We start from the raw sequence: 18,644 nt of genomic DNA, 5'->3' as shown, positions 1-18,644 counted from the left end.
TATATATATATATATATATATATATATATATACACATATGTATACAGGGTGTTCGGCTACTTGTGTTACAAACTTTGCCAGTAGATTATACATTCAAAAAGGTTTTCTGATTGTTTAAGATTTCACGACCTTGCTTCAAATAAACAATGGTAACTCCAAAACTAAAAGGTGTCGGACAAATCCGTTCATACCATTGAAAAGTACGTTAAATTTCCAATAAGATGTGATCCATAGTAAACTAGTTAGTGAAATAAGTGTTTTATTAGCGAGAACTTTGAAGAACACTTTTTTTTTCGAAGTTGAAAAACTTACTATGGTGATTCTAAACTGCTATTTCTGAACATAGAGACCAGCCAATTTCAGAAAACGTACTCCATTTAATATCCTTTTTAGTGGTGTAATTTTTTTTAAATTCCTTTTTTCAAAGATGAAGAAGAAAAAACCGTGCTTGAAGTATTGATGGTAATGTGGAAAACGGTCACCCTTCGGGCAAAGTTTGTATGAATACTTTTGTATATAATTTTGTGCAATTAATCGAAGTTGGGTTAATGGCAGCAATATTCATAAAAAACCAAAAATTATTTTAAAAGTTTTAATAATTATTAGATGAAAACAGGCTTAGATTTTCATTGTCGCACCCGACACTTGTTACAATACCGGGAGTCAATTAATAGTAAGCAAATAATAATTAATAACAAAGTTGTTTCATTGAACAACATAAATCCACAACCGAGAATCTGTTTTGGAATGCCTTTCGACAGACACGTTTCTGGCTGGGAATAGTTGGCATGAATTGACTAGAATTACAAACAATAATAATAATAATTACATAAATACATAATATGGAATTTGGTTTAACGGAAAAATTTCTATAATTATTGCACGTCTCTTTCTTATAAATCAATCAGTTCTGTGTTGTTCCTGGTTCGTGGGCGGTATTATCACACTGGGCGCCAAAACCTCGACACTAAAACATGAAAAACGAAAGTCAGTAAAATAATAAAACAAACAGATTTACAGGATTTGTCTGGTGCATACCCGTTCTGATGCTTGAGGAAGGGCGTCTGCTGAAGGTAAAGCGCGTTTGGAGTTATGTAGTGGCTTTCAATATTTTCTCCTTCATACCGTTCGACCTTACCACCTACAAAACGTTAAAAATACATCAGCACATGTACAAATGATATTGGTTAGTTACGGTAATTAAATTTAATCAATGTTAGGCAACATAAATTTAAGAAAAGACCCAACACAATTCTAAAAGCATTAGGTTGTTCAAGATTCATATATCCAACAGGTAAACCGACATTTTTACGATTGTTCTACCCTTATTTGTAATAGATCGTACATGACGGATAAGCTGTTTTAAGATAAAACTAAGAACCTTTGTATATTTGAATGTTCCAAGGATGAATAAGTTATGCCGTCTGAACCTGGACGTTGATCCGGACAGAAAACTATAAATCTTTAATAATTCAAGTAAATGTATGAACACCTGACAGTTCGGTTTTTGAACAGACGGCCTTAAATAAGGAAACAATTTGAGGCACAATTATGGAACGCTAGCACACAACACTATAGAACCAAAGGAACCTTAAGCAAAATCATATATACCTGAAGGTTAGTTAAGTTACAAATAAAGCTATGAGATTATGGAACCTTACCCCAGAATGACAGGACACTATATCACCTAATGTTCTTCAAATAATAAACTCCTAAAGATTAAGTTACGTTACAAAGACAGCTATAAGATTTTAGAACCTTAGCACAGAACACTATACGACGTTAGGTTAAAAAAATTTGTATGACGATAGGATCTTAAAATGTTTAGGTACATTGTTCTAGTGATTGAGCTAAATTTGTAGATGCTTAGTAAAGAACACAATTCAACCTAAGGTTCTTCAAATAAATTAAAGAACTATAGCTTCAGTTCAGTTACAAAGCTAGCTATAAGATTATGTAACCTTATCCCAGAAGGACAGGACACTATAGCACCTAAGGTTCTCTCCTGTGAGTTAAGTTACAAAGCTGAAAGAGTTTAGAACCTTAGCATAGAACATTATAAGACGTTAGAAAAAAAAGAGCTACATAGCAATAGAATCATAAAGTGTTCAGGTACATTGTCCTATGATTGAGTTAAATTTGTAGAACCTTAGCACAGATATCGCATAAGGCTCTTAATTTAAATTCATAAACTTCTGAAGGTTCAGTTAAGTTACAAATAAAACTATAAGATTATGGAACCTTACCCCCAGAATGACAGGACACTATATCACCTAAGGTTCTTCAAATAATAAACTCCTGAAGATTGAGTTAAGTTACAAAGAGAGCTATAAGATTTTATAACCTTAGCACAGAACACTCTAGAACTTAGGTTTCTTTAAGCAAATTCCTGTACACTTAATATATTTTGGTAAGTTAGTGAGACAGCTATAAGGCTATGAAAACTTAGCGCAAGACAGCTCGAGATATAAGACCCAATTGTTAAAATCTAGTTGTTCTTTTTTCTTTTTACTTCTTTATACTTAATTAAGTTGGATGAAGGCCTGTTTGACTGCATATGATAAAATTTAATTATTGAAATCTGAAATGAGCCTGACAGACCAAATCAGCGAGTCTAGGCGGACTAAACGTCCTACAGTTCACCACCCTTCAAACTTTTACGACAGTATTTCAACTACAAGGTTATATGAGCCCTCGTGGAACCGATGTTTTTGAATAAAAGCCCATTTGTCCCTAAAGTCCCCATGTCGGACCTTACAGTGATGAGCGCTGTGTTAAAGCCTAAATCGTTGGGGCTACCGACGTCCTCAAACTTTATTCAGAAATCGCAAGAAGTATCATTTTTGTTTAATTTCTTATAACATACCGTGGGGCTTCATCTCGTGCTTTGGGCTTGTAGTCCCGCTGCTCATGGGGTTTTTCGGCTTTCGTTTCCTCGTCTGGATCCCTTCCTTCTTCATCGTTAGCGGCCTGTTCACCTAAACAAATTCAGGGCAAAATTAGTGGACGGTCGCGGACGAGATCCGTGAGACTTAAGAGTGGTAGTTACTCCGTGAAGCTTGTAGTAAAGCCCGCAGGCGTTGCAGACTGGTTCGCCTGTGTTATTCCTCCTCCAGAGGGTCGTCGAGGACGTGTTGCAATTGGCGCAGCTCACACCGGCCCGCCTGTTGCCCATCTGGAAACAAAATCTGTTAAATTCATTCGTAGAACTTTTTTGAAATTGATGATCTTATCCTATTGATTATTTTAAAAAAAATTATTTAATGAAAAATTCTCTGAGGGATAAGAACAAATTTTGTGATGCAAAATACCAGCACAATCTGGGGTCCACTAGCTGTGCTATTTCGTAAGATCTTTGACGATTATGCTTTGGTTTACCTACAACTTGTTATTTGTTTCACTATATAACCCCCCCCCCCCAAGAAAAAAAGGTCAAACCAGGATAAAATTTAATTGCAGTAAACCACGAAAAGTAATTCACAAAACTTGCTTGAAAACCTAATAATAACCTTCCTGAACACGTTAGTTTAGCAGTTGTAAAATTTGATCTTTCACGTGTATTAGCACATCCTTAACATCACAATAACACATTTAACACCAAAGAACGGCGTGATTACTCTTACAATCTGGAATTTTATTTTGCACGTACGTTATTTATTTTATTTAAATTATTGAAGTAATAAAAAAATATGAAGGTTATTGCTTATCCTTTTATAGCTGAGGATCAGTCTGCAAGTATCAGTCGAAATAATTAAAAACTAAAAATCTAAGTTGGAATTTTGCTTTTTGTTATTTACAATTTTGCATAAATCGCTGAGTTATGTCTAAATATTTGTAAACTGTTTGCACTAATTCTTTTCCAGAAAAACTATTTCTCTCATCTATCGAGTTTTTATCCATTCCTGAACTACAAGTTTTTAGCTTATCAAGTATTTGTCAAAAATGAAGAAGAAATCTTTCAAACCCTTTGATCTAAAGTTGATTTCAGATCTTTAATAAAAATGAAGAAAGTAGCGGTGAATCAATGTACCCTTGCTCGACATCCATAATTTTGTCATTTTAATAGCACAATAACACATTTAACACGTTACAACGGTTGTGTAAATACCATAAATTTGAAAAAAAACCCGCATGGAAGTGATTCAAACTCGACAGATGAGAGAAAATTGTTAGTGTTCGGGGGAGAGCTGTTCTTTTCTTTCTTCAGTGGACTCACGTTGGCTACTTTCTTGTGGTGGGTGCGTACCGGAGGTCGGTTGACTCCGTTGATGCGGTTGTAAAGTCCGCAGGCGTTGCAGAGGTGGTGGCCGCTCACGTCGCGCCTCCAGAGTGGCGTCTTGCTCGCTGCGCAGTTGACGCACTCCTTGATTTCAGGGATCATTGCTGTAAAATCGAAAGAATTATAAAAGCTGCTCGGGTAGTAAACTGAATCGACTTTTCCGTCGTGCTTCACTTACAGGGATCGTAGTTCTCTTCGACCGGCCACGCCTGGGCCGAGTCGTAGAACGGCGCCATGTGGACTTCGTTCTGCTGAGGCGCGATGGTGCTCGCTCCAGCCTGGTTGCTCGAAAAAACGTAGTCGTTCTGCCCGTTCCAATTGTTGTAGATCAACTGCTGTTTATTCTGGAACGGATAATCCGCGCTGTACACCGTTATGTGCTGAAATTCAATCAAAGTTCAATTTAATTAGGCTCAACAACTTGGAGAAAATACATCAGAATCTGTAGTTTGGTTGTTTCCGATTATTTTCCATCTTCATTGGTCTGTTTTATTTTTCAAATCGTGTCCATAAATAATTGGCAATTTCGAGAGCAAGGAGATCGAAATGGTCGGAACAAAACTTCACCCCACCAATCTCGCAATACTGCAGGATTCTACAGCAATATTGAATAACCGCCCTCCTCCCATCAAAAAAGCAATAAACTATTTCACATATTGTTCAAATTTGAGTGTTTTCCTCTACTATGAAACGAGAGGATTCCCAATAAGTAAATTTCGTTGTTCAATGAACTATTTTTCCTCCTCCCTTGTTCTTCGTGGATTCATAAAAATACGACCTTCTAATGATAACTTATTACCAACTATTGACATAGTCTCCTTCAAAAATTATTTATCAAATGTGACAGATTTATGACTGTCATTAATACAATAATTCATATATTTTAGAGGTCATAATTGACCGTATTAATTATTTTAATTTTACTTTTATGAATTGTTATTACTTTTTCCAACTCTAATGCAACTTTTCAAACTGAATTGAACTATTCATAAACCAAGTTATACTTTTTCCAGTTTTTGTCCAAAATATATCGGATTTTTTTCGAACTGATTTCTATTTTTTTAGTTATTTTCCATAACAATTGAACTACTTTTGAACCAAGTTTTACTTTTTTTTCGTACCGAACTGAACTAGTTTTGCACCAAGTTGTTCTTTTTCCAACTGTACTACAATTTTTCTAATTTTAATTCAAGTTTTTACTTTTTCTTCCTTTTAATTTTTTGATAGTGTTCATCCTAATTTTGTGGAACTCCATAATACATTTATGTGGAGGAACCTATTGTGGAAAAGACAATTTATTTCCTACCCAACAATCCGGTCCAGTATTTTCAATACCGAATTGAACTATTTTTGAACCAAATTAAACTTTTTCCAATTCTAATTCAACTCTTTCCAACTCGGGTCCAATATTTTCCATACCGAAATTGAACTATTTTTGTACCAGTTATACTTCTTCCAACTGCAATACAATTTTCCCAACTTCTACTTGAACTTTTCTCAAACCGACTTTTAATACTCTTTCCAACTCAAATCCACATTTTTTTAACACTAGTTCAACTTTGTTCAAGATAAACAGGACTTTTCTCAAACCAACTTATACTTTCCAACTCACATCCACTTTTGTCATTTCTAGTTCACCCTTTTCCATACCAAATTGAACCATTTTCTAATCAAGATCTACTTTTTGCGACTGCAATACCAAAATTTTCCAACTCTAATCCGAACTGAACTATTTTTAAAATCAAGTTATACTTTTTCCGAGTTTATTTTACTTTTGTTCAAATTGGACTATTCTAAAATCAATCTCTAAGAGTAATCGATTTACTACTATTATTACTTATATTGGCAATACGAATAAATCTAATTATGTTTTATATTTGGGCGTCAGGTTTTTTTTTTTCATTTTTCTTCTTAATGTAAAATTAAGTAAACATAAAATCGAGTTGGTTATAATTAATTAGTATAATTTTATTTAAAAACTATCAAAAAATCATGTTATTTTGGCTGCAGAGAAACGCAATCTCAGTCAGAACTGTAATCATAAATTTACGTATTATTAATAAAAGACGATAATCAAGAAGAAAGGATAAAAATGATTAAAGTGGGGTATGTAGAGAATACAAAAAAAGAAGAAGGGATTTCTGTTAGTACGTGTATTGATTTATTGAAGAGCGTTTATGGGTTTTTATGTAATCTATTATCAGCGACCAGGTTTATCTTTTGCAAAGACTATTTTAAATCGATAACAGGAATATGTATATGCAAAACTTTATCATCCGAATGGCTATTGTTTTCCGAAAATGCCCAAACTTTAGAATATACATCTTATTGTTCTAAGTTCACGTACAAGTACCAGTCGGTCCGGTATACCTATACATTAATTAGTTTTCATTATTGGGTCTTTATAATTCGAAAGATTTTTTTTCGGGGAAAAAAACGAAAAAATATGCTTTCCTTTTAAGATACGTAAACTTTGAACGAATACTTCGATCTAGTGTCGAAGACCGAAACTTCAAAGCCCCGAAGTCCCTTAAGCTTCTCCGCCCTCTAGTGACCCACCATTTAACTCCGACGCGGATAATTACCAATATATTATTTATCATTTGGGAACCTAATGGAATAGATTTTTTAAATTAAAAATTAAGCTCGACTGATGACACTGATACAGTTAGATCTTTATATTGTAACTTAAACAAGCACTTCGTGGTTCTAATAAGCTAGCAGTCAATTTTTAATTATAAGAAGTAAAATTACTTTCATATTCTCTCTTTCTCTCTATTTATCAATCTTTCTATTTATCTCTGTGACTATCGATCCATTTCTCTCTCTTTCTCTATCTCTCTCTCTCTCTCTCTCTCTCCCTCTCCCTCNTCTCTCTCTCTCTCTCTCTCTCTCTCTCTCTCTCTCTCTCTCTCTCTCTCTCTCTCTCTCTCTCTCTCTCCACAAAATTATGAAGAAATATTAATTTTTTTCCATAGGTAAGTTTGATCTGGTGAACAATATAAATAAACTGGACAGAAGACTATTATCCTAACTTTTCAAAAGAGATTGAAAGAAAAATATTTCCAAAAAGCTGTCAAAGCCAAGAATTAGGTATTTAAGCAAACAGTGGGAACCTAAAGAACTGATCATGGGTAACTTGACCTTTTTCCATTTGTTTAAATCCTCCAGGTTGACCTCCTCCCAACAAAAAATTTGTCGAAAACTACGGTTTTAAGTATAGAACGGATCAAATTTGGTTTTGAGATATTTCGACGAGCCTTATGAGTCCTTCTGGTCATCCCGGTCCACTCGTCGTTGCTTTTTTCCCCAGTCATCGTAGGTTTGTCTTCATTGAAACGCGTCTTCAGCGAAACCAGCGAACAGCGAGAACAGGCGGACCAAGATAACGTATAACAAAGTAAACAACCTAACTACCTATAGACAGTCTACCAAAGGTAGGCAAGACGAAATAAAGCTGAGTTTTCTGGAAAAATTCTACTGTGACAGGCACCGTTGTAAAAGTTGTCAATCAGGTCAATATTTGGTAATGTTTAAGCAATAACTGACGAATGGTGAAAATTTTTAACAGTGGGAAATGGACAAACACATCAGCAATATTAAAACGATAAACAAGACTTTTGTATAAGTTAATAAATAATTATTATTTATTAAAATATAAATAAATTCTTTGAATAAAGAGTTGAGATACAAAATTGTGAATTTCCAGATACTTGACTCACTAAGAAGACGATACGAGAAAAAAGTCGCCATCAGAACTTGCACAACTAATACATAATAAGTCAAACGGACAAATTTTTTTAAAGATTTGAAATAGTGATTTTTGATCGATTTTTCAAAAGTAGACTTTTAACAAAGAAATAAATTATTGCGTCTTCATTGAATTAGATACATTTGTCATAAAATGTAGACTAGATGACTTTGATGGTGATATAAATCTAAAGATAAGACATCGTACGGATCAGATGAACCAATGTCAAATACAGATCTGATATGGTCAGGATTCGACGAGGTTATTATAAATTCGTACTTTGAACGTTTCCGATTATCCCTCGCTAGTTTCGTACTCGTTGGGCAATTTCCCCATTATAAAAGTGAAGGACCTACCGGTGAAAATGGCAAAATGGAAAATTGCGTTTGACAGACCAAAATGTCCGAACTTAGCCAGATTAAATGGTAAACAGACTAGCGTACAAATATAATTAATTGGTAGTTTGGATGTCGCCTATCCTCGCTGGACAGAACTTGGCCTGTTAGTATGAATCGGCAGCCATTTTCAGTGTTGGCTAAATGTAATTTTAAAAAAATTGGATCTTATTTTCTTTAGAAAAAGTTGAATTAGAACAGTTTGGAATAGTCTGATAGTGAAAAATCACACAAATTGAATACTGAATTTTGAAATAATTCTAATTCCATTTTTTCAATTTTAATTCAACGTTTTTCTACTCCAATCCAACCTTTTCCATACTGATGTGAACTATTAACTAACCAAGTTATACTTTTCACACTGTAATACAACTTTTTCCAACTATAATGTAACCTTTTCCAAACCGAATGATCTATTCTTAAACCAACTTATACTTTTTCCACCTCTATTTCATTCTTGTTCAATTTGATGAATGAATTTGACTTTTTTAAAACCAACTTTTTCTAACTCAAATTGAACGTTGTCTACTCTATGCTTTTTATAAAGCCAATCCAATCATTTCATCATCAACCGAATTGAATTATTTATGAGCCAAGTTATAATTTTTCCAACCGTAATTAAACATTTTCCAAACCAAATTATCTATTTTTAAACCAATTTATACTTTTTCCACCTCTATTTCATTCTTGTTCAATTTGATGAATGAATTGGACTTTTTTCAAACCAACTTTTTCTAACTCTAATCCACCTTTTTCCAACTCAAATTGAACATTTTCTTTTTTTTTTTATAAGGCCAATCTAATCCTTTCATCGTCAACCGAATTGAACTATTTCTGAACCAAGTGTAATCCAACTTTACGACTATAATACTACTTTTTACAACACTAATAGGAAAAAGCGAAAAAGACACAAACTTGGCCATCGAAGATTGCGAAATGCCTCTGCCAAGCAACCCAGCCAAGATAGGTCAAAATGATCGGTAATGACAAAATTACATGTACATCACTCCGGAGACGGAGAAATCTCACTATAAATTAACTAAAATAAAAAAATCAAATTAAGACATTTTTGATGTCAAAGCGAATATCTGTTCTGTTTGCTTAGTGATTAAAGATGACTATGTCAATATGGCGATGAATTCAAATTTATTCAGTTAAAAATCAAAATGAACCTGTAGTCTCGTCAACGAGGATACAGTGGGCTCTTTCTGATATCAAAGATTGCCGTTCAGCTAGACATTTAAAGAGCATTGGCGACCGAGACTCAAGACGAGATTTTTTGATCGGATAGGACATTTTATCAGGATCCCGACCCAGTTTCGGAGACGGAAAGGCGCAGCCCGGGTGAAAGAAAAAAGTCGTCTCTGGTAAAAAGGTAAATGGAAATATCCCGTGGCCAGGCCGGAAATGGGTGAGGGCGGATCTCGCCGCAAACAGCACGTCAAACAGTCCTGCCCTCAAGAATTCGTCTCAGGACCGTCCAAACAACCTCGTCTGTTTGCCTTCGACGTCGTTCCTGTTTAGACTGGTCGCGGGTGCGCCGGCTTCGCTCTGACTCAGATGAGCCCTGTTAATCCCAGGGAGCTAATCTGTAGTCGACTACCGCTGCAAACAGGAGGGCCAAAGGGAAATCCGGAGGTTTTGTGAACTTCGAGTGGTTTAGATTTCTATTCTATGTCGTACAAACGAGAAAAAAAGTAACATGTTATGCTGCAACATATGAAGTGATGCAACTTATGATTCATCCAACTTTGGTTACGAAGTTTACATAAAATTACAAAAATAAATTATTCTGCGGAGTATCCATGCAAGAAAATTTAGGGTCCTTGATGTTTACATAAAAAAATGCAACTACTCGTTTTTAAAGGAAATCAAAATTTTGAACTCCGTGATAAAATGTGGACCAATTTGGGATGAAAAAATCAGGTTAAATGTATTCTTAGTCAAACTTAACTACCTGTTGGTGCATCGGAGCAGCAGTCTGATAATCGAAGTTCTGCGCGTTCTGGTAATATTCTTGCTGCTTGATGGCAGGGTTGAGCTGCTGTTCTTCCGTCTCTTCTTTGAAAACTTGCATCTGATACGTGTAGCTCTCCTGCGGATAGTTGGATGCCGTCTGGAGTGTGACGAACGTGTCGCCTTCCTGGTCCTTTTCTTCCCTCTCGTATTTGACCGTGTTCTCGGGACAGAAGCGCATTTGGGTGCTGAACCCGGCCTGTACCTGGAACCCGTTGTCCTCAGAGTACTGGTGGTCCTGGAGGATCTTCTCCTGGATCATGGGCGACCTCGTTGCCAGCTCTTGGAGCTTGTAAGGTTCGAAATCTGCAGGCTTGGCCCTAAAAATAGTTCTCGATTAAAAATCAAACCATGACTTTTTTAACTATTATTTGACGTCATGTTTTGTTGATTGAAAAAGAAACGGACTTCACATTTAATATAACTCAATGTAAATGGTTAGGCATATACTGCACACAAAATGTATTAAAAAAACTTACTGTTCTATGTATTGCTGTTCTGGGGAGGGAGTTGATTCATGATTTTCCGGGCTTGTAGTTATCGTGCCTGAGGTAGTGATAGTCCTGACGCCCTGCTGTTGGGTCCGGATGACGCCAGTAGTCTCCTGTCCTTCTTTGTCCATCATGAATAAATCCTTAAATTCCAAATTAGTTATAAGTTCGTATCCATCCATTTCGTTTGGGTTGTTTATTTCGACTGATGACGATTTGACCACGGGGGCTACCGTTTATAGAATGTGCTGGACGTCTAAGGGTTGAACTTCTGCCTTCCGCAGAAGTAGAGGGGAGGAGTCTTGCGAAGGACCCCAAGAACCACCCTCTACAATGTATCTTGGGCGGTACCACCTTGCGATTTATTTTCATACTAATACCGTTTTTCCTTTTACGAAAAGGTATTTATTATTAATAAAATAAATTAATATCAGCCGTTAAATGTATTCTATTGTACAATATTGGCTGTTGGGCATTAATTAACATGGTTTAAAGATGAAAACTAAACAAAACTGTATACCGATAATTAAAACTATTAGTATAGAAACAAAAATTATAATTTAAATAGAAAAACCATTTAAAAAAGTGCTTAGACTTTTTCCAAATCAAATCCAACCTTTTCAATCAAGAAGATTCACATAAAATAAATTAATATTTACTGTATGTACTATTTTTAAGGTGTGATTAAGGGGGAATCCTGCAATTTATAGTTCCAGGTGCAACTGTAGTTAATATTTTGAAAATTTAAATGATTACGCATAGTAATAATGCATAGGACCTGAGGATGCCTTCGAAGGAGCCGAAACGCATGATTTACAATCTTTTGTTATTTTTCTTTTTTCCTAGTCAATTTGGAGACTTGTTTGACGTCAAAATACGCCTAAGAATATATTTCAAAGGTTTTAACTTAACGCGAATACTTTTACTACAATTCAAAAGTATTTGTTTTATTGATCTAATGATACTTTTTTTCAAGGCAAATTAAACTTTTACCAACTGTAATACCTGTTCCACACCAAATTGAACTATTCACGAACCAAAATCAACTTTTTCTTACTCTAATTCAACTTTTTCCATGCCGAATTGAACTATTCACGAACCAAGTTATATTTTTTCCAACTGTAATACAACTTTTTCCAACTGAAACACAACTTTTCCATATCCAATTGAACTAATCACGAACCAAGTTTTACTTTTTCCAAATCTAATTCAACCTTTTTCATATCAAAGTGAAATACTCTCCAGCCAAGTTAAGACTTTTTCCAACTGCAATACAACTTTTTCCCACTCAACTACAACTTTTCCATACCAAATTGAATTAATCACGAACCAAGTTCTACTTTTTCCAAATTTAATTCAACCGTTTCCATATTAAAGTGAAATACTCTCTAGCCAAGTGAAGACTTTTTCCAACTCAAATACAACTTTGCTTTTCCAACTGTAATTCAATCTCTTCCAAACAAAAGAAGATCCGATTTTTAAAAAAACCACACAAACCCGCTACTGAAGATAGTTGATCGATAACGATAACCGCAGATAACAAAATATCACAATATTAAATTTTTTAATTGTTTATTTTAATTAAAATAACTTTTCCTCATGCACTATCCAATCATCTCTAAATCGGTTTGAGTTTTTTATCATCCTAATTCAATTTTCATGTTTTTAAACCAACAGATTGGGTTGGAATGAAAAACGGACGGTTGTATTATTTTGATCAAATTTCAGAAGGCAGTTTAGCATACACCTTTTTTAAATAATGTTACCATTTTTTTTATTGTTTTATTCTTTAATATAGGTAAATTAGATGTAAATTAAAAAAATAACCAATAAGAACACGCAGTGACATGAATATACACTTTTTCCTTAAGTATAATTCGATATTTTGGAAATGAATTTTTTCCAAATAAAATTCTAATATTTTCTACCCAATTATATCTAATATCTAGTATCTAATAAGTAAATAGATTTTTAAATATATTTTTGGTTTGACAGACAGTAACTAATTAAATTCGCTTTTATACGATTCGCTCTGTAAAATTTGTCCTGTGAAAAATAATAGGATAGAAATTGTCTCTGGTGGTGAAAACCAGGGATGACAAAATACATAGATAAAAAAAAAACTTTATAATTTTATGTGTATTCATCAAAAATATGTAATATACTTTTAATATTTTATTTGACTAGTTTTACTAGGTCAAAGTACATTTAAAAAACTTCCTACACCAAAATGTCTAGATAAAAATGTGAAAAAATTAAGCATCATACATAAAAATAGGTAAAATATTGTAATGCAGCTATAGGAAACTACATGATATTTATCGCCACATTAAATAATTTCATTTTTTTGGGGGGAAAACCGAAGACTTTTAACTCTAAAAATTCTTAATTAGAGGACAAGTGCGATGTTTTTAATTTTTTCTCCAGTTCTTTAAACTTATTTATGAAAATGATTTTATTTCATTTTTTTAAATGAAAATTTCAATTTATGAAATTAAAGTTAAATCACGGTCATTATGCTTTCAGTTTAGGCAAATAATGATTATGTCATGTTTAAAAATAATTGTTATTTAAGGTTGAAACCAATGACTAATATGTAACGGCTGCCACACCTTTTTTCCTTTGCCATCTTAGACGAAAACTTTTAAATTAAATTATTTGATCAACGTAAAATAAATTCTATTGTCGACAATTCCTTCTAAACCGTAAATAATTAATTTAAAAGACAATTTTTATCATTTCATTGCAATAAATAATATTTGGCAACCTTTAAAAAGAATCAGCTCCGCCATATTTGCACTAAAATACAGTTATAATTAACTGATTTGAAAGGGATAAATTGCAACAATTTACAACTTGTTTGTTCACTTTTTGGCGTAAACAACCATTGTTTCGCCAGGGGCAACGCGCTTGGCAATAATGGACTTTGGACTTTGCCCTCCGCGGACCATTTTTTACCTGGTTTTTCATCGCGATGACTCATTGATCGCGTAGCTAAAAGTTAGTTTAGTTTTTCAAAAACGCGTCAGATCGGCTAAAGCAGCGACGTCGCGGACCAGAGCGACACGAAACGCCACAAGACAGTTTATTTTAGTTTTACAGGCATTGAAATGTTTAAAAAAAACGTAAAAAAATAATTTGTATCAATATTTTGAGAAGAAAGTTGAAAGTCGAGGGTTTTCTTTTCCCTGGTGATGATTTTTGGGTTTGTCATACGTTAAATAGTTAACCTGGTACCAAATATACCGAAAATATTCTAAATTATTTGTTTGATGTTATATGATAAAATAATATGAAATAGGAAAAAATAGCAGACTGCGTAAAGTTTAATCAAATACTTAGTTTTCATACATCCATACATTTTTTAAACAAAATCTTCCAACAAAGACTTTGAATCTTTTTTTGATTTTTAACACGTTTGAAATGATTACGAACAATCAATTAATTAATGAATTCATGGGAAATAAAAATATCAGCTAATTTGAATGTAGAGAAAAATTTTAAGTTATGAAAATTACTTTTTCCACTCTAAAATGTGTAAATATGTATACTCAGAACTACAAAAATATATATTTAGAACTTAATTGTAACTTTTACAATACCGGCAAGTACTATTTCGAAGAGTAAAAAAGTAAGAAAAAAATTAGCTATATTTTCGTGGGGGGGATCCTTGGTGGATCACCAAAAAATTCGATATACTCACAAATTACCAATTGCCGATTTTTGATAAATTCTTATCATAGGAGCTGAATGAAGTAAATTTTAGAGTTGAAAAAACGTCAGAAATTTTTGAAAAATACGGAAATTTAATTTAAAGTAAGTATTATTGCATCTCATGAATCAATCATTTTATAAATTAGATCCTTTTTCATCCCTTTTTCAAAATGCTTTAAAAAAAGGGGAAATCATAGCCCATTGAAATTTGGTTTTGTGAATTGTATAGAATATGAATTGACGTTTTGCAACATGTTTTCAATGTAATGCCAATTTTTTTCCATTTCTTTTAACTGGTTATAGTTAAATCAATATTTGCAAAATGGAAATATAAATAGATGTAGTTCTTTGTATTTTAAAATTTTATATATATAAGCAGGAAGTCTGTCAGTGTTCCTTAGTGAGCATCAGATTTTCATAAAAATTGAACTAATCGCTTGAAGTGTAATTTTATTAAATAAATTTGTGTTTTCACCATTATTCCGTTCATAAATGATTAATTTGTTTTTCATTAGTAAAGAAAGTTTGGCAAAAAAAGTGACATTTTGTTCCAACTAGTTATTTTTATAAATTAATATTATAGTGATTATTTAGATAACTGATAACTAAGTAAACGTAGGACAGGTTAGAAAGTCAATACTGATTTATAAAACACCGAACACAGACAAACATGAAATAAGAGAATATAGAAGAGTAAAAATACCCCAAGGTGAAAAATCTCAATCCAGGTCGAATTCGACCAAGCCGGAAATCCGAACGTCAATGAAAAGTGAAAGAGAATAAAGAAGGGCGCAGCAGCATAAGTGCTAGGTAACAAAAAGGTAAATATTAGAAAAAAGTGGAAGAAAGGCACAACGTGTGGTACGCCCAGGCGATTTAGGAGTTATAACGATTCGACTGCATCTCAATGAAATTAATTTATTGTGAGATTTCTTCGTATGGTGATGAATTTAATTCTGAAAAGGTTAAATTAACCATAGAAAAATGAAAAATCAACAATGAAGATGGCAAAATTTAAAAACGCCTCTGACAGACCAAACCAGCGAGGATAGGCAGGCCAAATTACAAAAATAATTATTGTTCGATCGGGAATACCAACTGATAATCTAGAATGACCGTTGTTCAAACATCTAAATTCCAAATGATAAAAAAAAAAATTATTTTCCTTATTTAGAATAATAATAAATTATGCTAACACAAATCCCATTTTATCCATGCCAAATCAAACAATTTTCGAATCAAATTCAACTTTTTCCAACCCTAATTCAACATTTACCATATCAATTGAACTATTTTACGTTGTAATTTTTTCCAATTTGACTTGATTTATAATCTTTATGTAAAGCGTGCTTGAGATGAAAAATTATTCTACTAAATTACTAAAATTGGAGCAATATTGATTTAATAGGAATCACAGAAAATTGATAACTGCATCTTTATAATAAAAATTTATAATTAAAGCCAACGATCTATTGTTTTCGAGTCATTGTAAACATTAAGTTCAAAACATCGTAAATCTTCACGTTTATAATTACATAATAGTTCATAAAAAATATTGTTATTATTATTATTATTATTATTAATTTTTAAGGGCGTTTTAAAAAAATATTGTTATTATTTTTTTAATCATTTTTTTAGTTAGTCCCTACTGTTCTATTTTTCCTGTTGGCCAAAATTATGACAAATTTGGCAATCAATAAAAATCGAACAATGGAGATTTAATAATAATTACAGATAAATAATAACCGCGGTTTTATTTTGTATTATGAATTAATTTTATTAAAGCTAGATAGGATCTTCGGTATTTGGGACATGGAATTACTTGGAACCTTCACACTCGACTTAAAAGAATAGAACTATACTAACGATAAAACCTACTCATAAGACTATTTGACAACAGATCAAAATCACAAGTGCAAAAAAATCTCATCTTTACATCATTACCACAACCAAACTTAACTGTGGGCTTCAACCAAAATTTTTTCTTCGAAATGTAAAAAGTCGATACAGATGCCTTCCATAAAACCTTGGATCTTCATCCCAACCCCCAAAATTCAACATCTTTCATCCTTTCCCGGGAATCCTCCTAAATGGCCCTCAAATTACACTGCTATTTCACACTAAAAAATTTACAATAAAAAAACGTACAAAAACCAAAAAAGAATAAAAAACTGAAAATTCGTTCAGTTGGTTACATTTATTTTCCATTGAACGGCGGCTTTTCACTAGGCACTCATTTTCCTTACAAACTGCTGTTAATTAATTGTATTGTTTAAAAAAATGGAGTGGTTTGTCCACTAGCGGTTCTGGGTTCGAATCCCGGCCAACCCCTGGTATTTTAATTTGAAGTAATATGTAAAATGCATTGGAACGTGGTTCTAACCCTTCATCCACGACAACCAGCGTTTCGTTGAACATAAAGCCTTCCTATGACAATATTTAATTTTCTTTTTATTAAACAGACAACACTGATATCTATCTGAATTCAGATACTATTATTTAACACTTAATATATTTAATTTTTTTAAAGACGAGACAAGATTTTCAACTGGTCGCTGATTTCATATAAACTGTTTCACTTTTGTTTAAATATATGTTTACTGTGTTTTTATAAAAATTTATTTTTAAAGTGACAGAGTTGAAAACTATGAAAAAATAAATTGCAGGTGAATCCAAGGTCTAAAGTAAAATAAACATAGTAATTATTGAGTTTTATGAAGGAAACAGACTTGGAGCATAACAGCGCAAAAGTGAATTCAAAGCCATGAAAGAGAGTTAACAACGAAAAATTAAAAAAAAAAAAAAATGAACTAAATAGTTCATAGTTTCAAGTATGCCGTGCATACTGATTGAAAAACCCGTACACAATTATTGACTAAATATACACGATAAATAAACAAAATATTCTCTTTAATAAATTAATGTTCTATTCGAAACTAGAGACTATAGTGAACCCTCAGGGAGCGTCGCAGTCCGCGAGCGATGAGCTCTGAGCCGGCAGCCGCTGCCAGTCCCGAAGAGGTATAATTCAAAATCGCCTCATCCTCGAAATTTTATTATCTACGATGTTTGCGACCAGATACGTGATAATCTATGATGTTATAAATTGTACTGTATATAAATATTTTAATCTCTATCGCGCTAGTATCTTCACCACCCTTGATAACATTATCATTATGCAGGTTGAAGGCAGTCAGTGACAGACTTCTCTCATGGAAGGGCCTCCGACGTCGTTTTCAACTCGAGTGTGGAAAAGAAAAAGGGAAAAAACTTTTTGGAATAAAAGCGGCCATTTTCTTAAGGTAAGAGCCACTGTTGGACTTAAAAAAAAACATTTAAAACTTAGGAATAAAACCCAAGATTGAAAAAGTTACACGCTACCACCAAAACGGACATAAAATAAATATTGAAAATTACTTGACTTACCTCACTTATTTATAAAAATAAAATAAATCGAAGATATTTGACCAGGAGAAAGTTCAGAGCAGAATTTTTATTCCTTTCAATTTTTACAAAATTCCGTCTGCCGTGATAAACTTTCAATTACATTTGCGAGGGAAACTTTTTAAAGCACGAACTTAAAACTACATAAAAGATGTGCCACGACCAGGGATAGGTTAAGCTGTGACAGGGAGTAGAGTGCATGGAAACCTTATCTTACTATTTCTCCCCTCTCTTGCCCCCTTGGAATCGCTTTCCTCCATAGCAAATATTCTAAACAAATCGAATCGGTACAGAAATCCTATGCGGTAGGACGTTCTCGGGATGAGCCGGATGGTCGGTAGCTGAAATGACTGAACGTGGATTGGGGCGATATTAGGCAAATCTGAAATCACAATAATAATGAAAAGGGGCTAAGAATTGTTTATCTATCTAAACGTTTAAGCATTGTAGTCATCCTTGGAAGTGACTCCGTAAAATTGGGACTTTGTTCCTTTCCAAAGAGGGTCACGAAAAATATATCAAAATAAATTTGTATGATACGTCTCCCTGACCCA

The 18,644-nt window shown here is 33.3% G+C and overlaps 1 protein-coding gene across 3 annotated transcripts in view; it reads right to left on the bottom strand.

The window, feature by feature from the left end:
- Window positions 1–578: 578 nt before the first annotated feature.
- LOC106661303 (GATA-binding factor A-like) overlaps window positions 579–18,644 on the bottom strand; it is a 28,183-nt gene continuing 10,117 nt past the window's right edge. Inside the window, exons 1-9 of one of the 3 annotated variants that reach the window (XM_014384595.2) lie at window positions 18,073–18,542; window positions 10,921–11,075; window positions 10,383–10,761; window positions 4,458–4,659; window positions 4,247–4,383; window positions 3,050–3,175; window positions 2,867–2,978; window positions 1,039–1,141; window positions 579–967 (exon numbers count right to left, since the gene is read on the bottom strand). In XM_014384595.2, the coding sequence (XP_014240081.1) occupies window positions 901–967; window positions 1,039–1,141; window positions 2,867–2,978; window positions 3,050–3,175; window positions 4,247–4,383; window positions 4,458–4,659; window positions 10,383–10,761; window positions 10,921–11,066 (1,272 nt within the window). In that variant the 5' untranslated portion in view covers window positions 11,067–11,075; window positions 18,073–18,542 and the 3' untranslated portion in view covers window positions 579–900. Of the gene's footprint in view, window positions 968–1,038; window positions 1,142–2,866; window positions 2,979–3,049; window positions 3,176–4,216; window positions 4,384–4,457; window positions 4,660–10,382; window positions 10,762–10,920; window positions 11,076–18,072; window positions 18,543–18,644 lie in introns of those variants that run through there. The other 2 variants (XM_014384594.2, XM_024225558.1) reach the window with 2 other exon arrangements.

This window comes from Cimex lectularius, unplaced genomic scaffold (assembly GCF_000648675.2).
Source record: "Cimex lectularius strain Harlan isolate CLEC.00 unplaced genomic scaffold, Clec_2.1 scaffold16, whole genome shotgun sequence".
Taxonomy (NCBI): Eukaryota; Metazoa; Arthropoda; class Insecta; order Hemiptera; family Cimicidae; genus Cimex; species Cimex lectularius.
The sequence above is the reverse complement of the archived record's forward strand: the minus strand, read 5'-3'. Positions and strand labels throughout refer to the sequence as shown.